General features: G+C 38.4%; 1 protein-coding gene across 2 annotated transcripts in view; it reads left to right on the forward strand.

Annotated features, from left to right (window-relative positions):
- Positions 1 to 4,690, forward strand: part of LOC121320102 (cGMP-inhibited 3',5'-cyclic phosphodiesterase A-like) — a 141,635-nt gene extending 136,945 nt beyond the window's left edge. The window contains exons 14-16 of one of the 2 annotated variants that reach the window (XM_041258319.1): positions 2,317 to 2,478; positions 3,831 to 4,119; positions 4,419 to 4,690. In XM_041258319.1, coding sequence (XP_041114253.1) covers positions 2,317 to 2,478; positions 3,831 to 4,119; positions 4,419 to 4,690 — 723 coding nt within the window. The remainder of the gene's footprint in view (positions 1 to 2,316; positions 2,479 to 3,830; positions 4,120 to 4,418) is intronic. The other variant, XM_041258320.1, reaches the window with a different exon arrangement.
- The last annotated feature ends 2,060 nt before the right edge of the window (positions 4,691 to 6,750 follow it).

The raw sequence follows: 6,750 nt of genomic DNA on the forward strand, positions 1-6,750 counted from the left end.
GTCTTAATAAGCAGGGTGCAGTGTTAACCCTAACCCTACCCCTAACTCTACACTGCGCACTGCCATGTTACTGCCGTGTCATTTGTCAAATACATTTACATGTATTTATATAGTAATGGCTATATAATACTAATACTAAAACATGTTGGCTTACTAACAGATTTAGAAGGAGGAAGCATTGTACTCAATAGTCAAACTATTTAATACGCCTATTCGGTTATATTTTGAATGAAAATTAAACTATGAAATATAACAGGTTAACAGTAGCACAAGGGAAACAGCTTGCACATAACTAAATTGAAAAACACTGCTTTCATGAGATTAGTGCTTGCACATAACTAAATTGAAAAACACTCTGCTATTCATGAGATTAGTGCTTGCACATAACTAAATTGAAAAACACTCTGCTTTCATGAGATTAGTGCTTGCACATAACTAAATTGAAAAACACTCTGCTTTCATGAGATTAGTGCTTGCACATAACTACTGAAAAACACTCTGCTTTCATGAGATTAGAGCTTGCACATAACTACTGAAAAACACTCTGCTTTCATGAGATTAGTGCTTGCACATAACTAAATTGAAAAACACTCTGCTTTCATGAGATTAGTGCTTGCACATAACTACTGAAAAACACTCTGCTTTCATGAGATTAGAGCTTGCACATAACTACTGAAAAACACTCTGCTTTCATGAGATTAGTGCTTGCACATAACTAAATTGAAAAACACTCTGTTTCATGAGATTAGTGCTTGCACATAACTACTGAAAAACACTCTGCTTTCATGAGATTAGAGCTTGCACATAACTACTGAAAAACACTCTGCTTTCATGAGATTAGTGCTTGCACATAACTAAATTGAAAAACACTCTGTTTCATGAGATTAGTGCTTGCACATAACTACATGAAAAACACTCTGCTTTCATGAGATTAGTGCTTGCACATAACTACTGAAAAACATTCTGCTTTCATGAGATTAGTGCTTGCACATAACTAAATGAAAAACACTCTGCTTTCATGAGATTAGAGCTTGCACATAACTACTGAAAAACACTCTGTTTCATGAAATTAGAGCTTGCACATAACTAAATTGAAAAACACTCTGTTTCATGAGATTAGTGCTTGCACATAACTAAATTGAAAAACACTCTGTTTCATGAGATTAGTGCTTGCACATAACTAAATTGAAAAACACTCTGCTTTCATGAGATTAGTGCTTGCACATAACTACATGAAAAACACTCTGCTTTCATGAGATTAGTGCTTGCACATAACTAAATTGAAAAACACTCTGCTTTCATGAGATTAGTGCTTGCACATAACTACTGAAAAACACTCTGCTTTCATGAGATTAGTGCTTGCACATAACTAAATTGAAAAACACTCTGTTTCATGAGATTAGTGCTTGCACATAACTACTGAAAAACACTCTGCTTTCATGAGATTAGAGCTTGCACATAACTACTGAAAAACCCTATTTTATTTAGTATAATATCGATAAAGTAATCATAAAACTGTGTAACAAAACAAACAAAAAAATGTTGTTCCTGGGTAGTAAGTGTTATTTCCTAATTGCTTATGCCTCAAAAGTATAGAAAATGGCTATTATTCCCCACAAACTTTGCTTTTGTGACCAGGACAGTGATATTTCAAAATATCACTATTTCCAATGGGAAAACAGGCAAATGTGTTTTTTCGTTCACATAAAGTCAGAAAAAAACAACATATGAATCCAAATTAACATGTATTTATACTAAAGTAATACAAAGATGACTACAAAAGATTTAGAAGTGAGTAGTTTTTCGAGATTTACAATTATACTGTATTTACATGTATAATAAATCCATGTAATAATGATATTGACCTGTATTTTCAAAACGTTTACTCCAGTCCTTAATTAACTCATATTTTTTTTTGAGAGATACAAATTCAGCAGTTATGTTATCTCTCCCTTTCCTACTTACACCTGAAGAAGAGACCTTTGAGGTCTTGAAAGCTTGTGAATAATTATTATTGAGTTAGTCCAATAAAATGTATCACATCTCCTTCTCTCTGTCTAACAGTTATGTTCAAAACGGAGAAACAAACATAAAAGATAGGAAATAATGAAAGACTGGAGTAAAACATCAAACATAAAATGTGAGCATGGGGACAGGTTTTTACCCTTCTTAGACAGATACATGTAAACAAATAAGAGACCAATCATTCAGGGTGATATTATATTTATAAAAACATACGTAAGATATGTTTTTATAATGCATGATATCTGGACAAGGGTCAGTGTGTCTGAGGTGCTGTTTAAATCCACTCTCCAGGTAAATGAAGACATAGGGCCTGGCATCGACTGGTCCAATGAAAACGACCGCTTGCTTGTGTGCCAAATGTGTATTAAACTGGCTGACATCAACGGCCCTGCGAAGTGCAAAGACCTCCATCTGCAGTGGACCGAGGGGATCGTCAATGAGTTTTATGAACAGGTCAGTGTGGTTGCGATCCGGGCAGGCAGACAGACACTTCAGATTGCTTCCTTGCAGAGCTCTTGTCATGGTAAAGGAGCCACCAGTGGTGTTTTATGAATGTGCCCCTCTGTGACAAAGGCTGAATGGAAAATACTATTGATAACACTGAATCCCAGTGATAATTCACAGGGCAAGGAGAAGTGCTTTCTATGCAGCTATCTCTAGGGAAAGAAAAAAACAACAAAATAAAACTAAGCCTGTCCAATAGGGGAAGCATCCTCTCTTAGACTCTTCTAAAGTGAAGTTCTGCATTCAAGAGTGTGCGTGAACAACAGTTGGTAACAAGGATTTGCAAATGCTTTCACCGGCTTTACAGAATGATGACGTATGCATCTGCGCAATTAGCTATATTGTATATAAGTATGTTTAAGAATTGCAAAGTAGCTTTTGTCTGATGCAATGGAGAGAAATTTTCTGAAGGCTCTGTTGAGAAAATAAATATTCTGAGCGGGTTCTGGCAAAACAGCTGAAGAGAGTAATTGAGGAGAGCTAATGGTAAGCAACTAGAATAGTTATAGGAATGAACTGTACTTCTCATTGCTCACATGCAAATACAATTTACAATACACAATCTCTGTAATATTACAAAAAACAGCTGAAGGGTAACCAGCAACCTTCTTGACCAGAGCTCCATTCCTTAACCTCTAAATGAAGAAGACAAACGTTAGGACAAGTTTCTTCAGCACATTGAACATGGCTACACTGAAGAAGACACCAGCTGAAATGTTTGTGAAGATTAGCCTGGGACAGAGAAGAGTTAGGTCTTCAAAAATCTTAAAAAGACTTGACAGCACTAACCCCAGCAAATACTTTCAGCACAGCACAGAATCCAGGACCGGAGGGCATAGTTTGACATGCAGTGGAGACGGAGTCACAGAGTCTACATACAGCTGTGGCCAAAAGTTTTGCATCACTAGATTTTTAGGATTGAGAAATAATGATAAAAATGTTTTTAAAATCTACAAAAACTACAAAATGATATAGCCAAAGCCATAATAGTAGTACAGTATTTCATGTTAGATTTCGAAATGTCACATTTTTCTGTTTGTCAGTTTTTCGTTAAGTATATGTAAATCAATATGTTAACATAACATTATTCAGCAGGTTTCATTTGACTTTATGAAGCAAAACTAGTTAATTCTATAGGGTAATGCAAAACTTTTGGCCATAGCTGTAGGAATTTTGTTGAATCGTTGGAATACTGTAAGACCCAAATTGACAACTTCTTGAGATCCACCAGCTACTGGGAAGCACACCAGCTGGGTGGAATGGCCTCTTCTCGTTCGTAACCATTCTTCTGCCCATTGCAGGGGGATGAGGAGTCAAGCCTGGGCCTTCCCACCAGCCCCTTCATGGACCGCTCAGCCCCGCAGCTGGCCAAACTGCAGGAGTCCTTCATCACCCACATCGTGGGGCCACTCTGCAGCTCCTACAACTCGGCGGGCCTCATGCCTGGGCGCTGGGTGGAGGGAGCCCAGGATGAGGAGGAGGAGGAGGAGGAGGAGGAGGAGGAGGAGGTGGGGGCAGGGGACAGTGATGAAAATGAGGAGGATGAAGACATGACAGAGGAAGACACTTCCGACAGCTCTGAGGCATCACGTAGGGCCTTTACTGTGTTATTATTGTCATGCAATGGGTTCTCCTTATAAAAGTTTACCCTGGTAAATCTGCACGGTATATTTGCAGTTTTTCCCACAATGCTTTTTTAATATACTTTGCCATACCTCTCTGCAATGCTTACCACCTATGCTTTCACTGTGCTTTATTATGCTATGATTTTACTACAGGAAACTCTTCATAAGGGTACATAGTGCCGACTGCTTGACTATCTAGTTGAACGTTCAGACGTTTATATCTCCTAGGCCTAAACAGTCCTAACGTCCTTCGTCTCTCCGCAGGGAAAAGGGGCAAAAAGCAAAGGAGGAAAATCTACTGCCAGATTACCCAGCACCTGCTGGAGAACCACGAGATGTGGAAGAAGGTGATTGAGGAAGAGCAGAGGGCAGAGGAGGAGAAGCAGGAGAAGCCCAGTGCAGAAGAGCTGACGAGAGAACCCATCTTGGCAATCACAGAGGAGGAGGAAGAGGGGGCCAAGGAGGAGAGGGGAGGGGAGGGAGAAGGATCCAAAGGGAGTGCCACAGCTGAGGCCCAAGAGCCGTGCACACACTGACAAGGAAACAGGGATTACCTGCAGAGACTGGCTGTACACGGACTCCTGTTATTTTACCAGCACATCACTTAGACACAACACTGTAGATGTTTCAGGGTTATGTGCCTAAAGAAATGGGGAAGGGGGGGGGGGTGTTACTTTTTTTTTTTTTTTTGTAAAAATTGGAAAGTAATAAATAAGGTCAGGTACAGAACGAGGACTTAACCTCCTGTTTGAGGAAGCTTCCAACCAGTCACACAAAGGACTTTCCAAAAAGAGAGAAACGCGAGAAGGATGTTGAAGACCGATGTGTATGTAGTGTACTTCAGTGTCCATTTTTTTTTTTATAAAACACATACATAGCGGAGGCTGACAAACAATATAACACAGTGCTTGCAAAGCATTTTGTGTAGAGTTCAGTGGAGTCTCTACATACAGATATTTGTAGCTTTCATTACATCGTATGAATGGGGTGAAGAAATGTTTTAAAAAGATTTTACCAGAATTCTTATGTGCCCTGCCAATATGCTTTGTGGATTTTGTTTGGCATTTTAATATTTTTTGTCTGTTTCACAAAAAGCAATCTATATAAACTAGTTTCTCGTACTGTGCTGTAGTGCACATGAACAAGCACCGTCGGCCTCTTCGTGTGTTCTTGTTTCCATGCTAGGAGTTATTGCTGATACCAGTGACAGCATTGTGTTGTAAATACATGAGGAAGATTTTTATTTTGTTTCTTTAGCTTCGGTAGACTATAAAAGCAAAGTTGTTTTTTTCCATTTTTTATTATTATTATTATTTTTTATTTTATTTTTTTTTAAATTTCAGCCATGTTCATAAATAACAATATAAAGTTCAGGACATTTATTAAAAAAAAACAAACAAAAAAAAAAACATTTGTCAGGAAAGTATGGATAACCAGGTCTCTTCAGAAATTCTTTAGTTCTAGTAATTCTGGCACTTTGTTAACAGGGTTCCAGCGTCTAAAGGATTTCAAATCTGGGCCACATGTCCCCAGCTCTCAATGAGCACTCACTAAGCTAGAGGCTAGATTTGAATCTGACCCAGTTCCTTGAACATTGACTCTTCAAAATACAAGACCAAACAGGTTACAGCTGTGCACCATTAATCTGAGTATGTATGTATGTATGTATGTATTATATATATATGTATATATATATATATATATATATATATATATATATATATATATATATATATATATATATATATATATATATATATTGATAAGGTTCTCAAGACTTCCGAAGGCAAAAAATGACTGAGAACTGACTCGTTCTACCAAAGCTACACACTGAGGCACAGGGTTTCCATTAGAAAAGACGTTTTGGAAGACTGGTGTTCATGCTTTAGGACACACACACAGGACTCGACACAGTCACAGGCAACAGGAGAACAGCAGTTGGCAGCAATCTGAACTAGCAAGCTTCTAAACCATAGAGAAGACAGTATTGAACTGGGCTGCACCCATATGACAGAATGACTGTAGCACAGTTCTGCAGCGTGCATTCTACAGCAAACTAGTAACTAGAAAGCACCCCTGATTCAAACACGGTTCTCAACGCCAACACAGATGTGAATTGCAAGGGGACCAGAGACAGGTTTGCATTGCTTGTTCTGTTGCCCAGCAGTGGGCCTCTAGCTCAGATGTAGGGTACATTGGTGTAATGAAGGTACTATTAAAATACTGTGATAATTCACCTCACTGCAGATTTAGGGACCACCTACGCTAAAGGGAAGAAGTGCAGTGGCCAGTGCCACAGAGGTGTTCTCACTGTGCTACCATTAAGGTGTGACTCCAATGATATGCAATGGGGTCTTTCTGTGAACCTCGCCCTCTGCGGTGTGTGAGTAACAATTATACAAACGTGGGAGATGAGGGAGTATTTAAAGCCTAACAAAAGGGAGTCGTTTTACTTCTAATTAGCTCTTCAGAGATTTGAGACAGGAGCACAGGTTTAAAGGAGTTACCATATTGGTAACGTTCTTTAAAAAAAAGTATGGGATTTAAAAATAAAATGAAACAAGATTTTTTTTTGTAGCATTGCAAAAGCAATATT

This window comes from Polyodon spathula, chromosome 8 (assembly GCF_017654505.1).
Source record: "Polyodon spathula isolate WHYD16114869_AA chromosome 8, ASM1765450v1, whole genome shotgun sequence".
Taxonomy (NCBI): Eukaryota; Metazoa; Chordata; class Actinopteri; order Acipenseriformes; family Polyodontidae; genus Polyodon; species Polyodon spathula.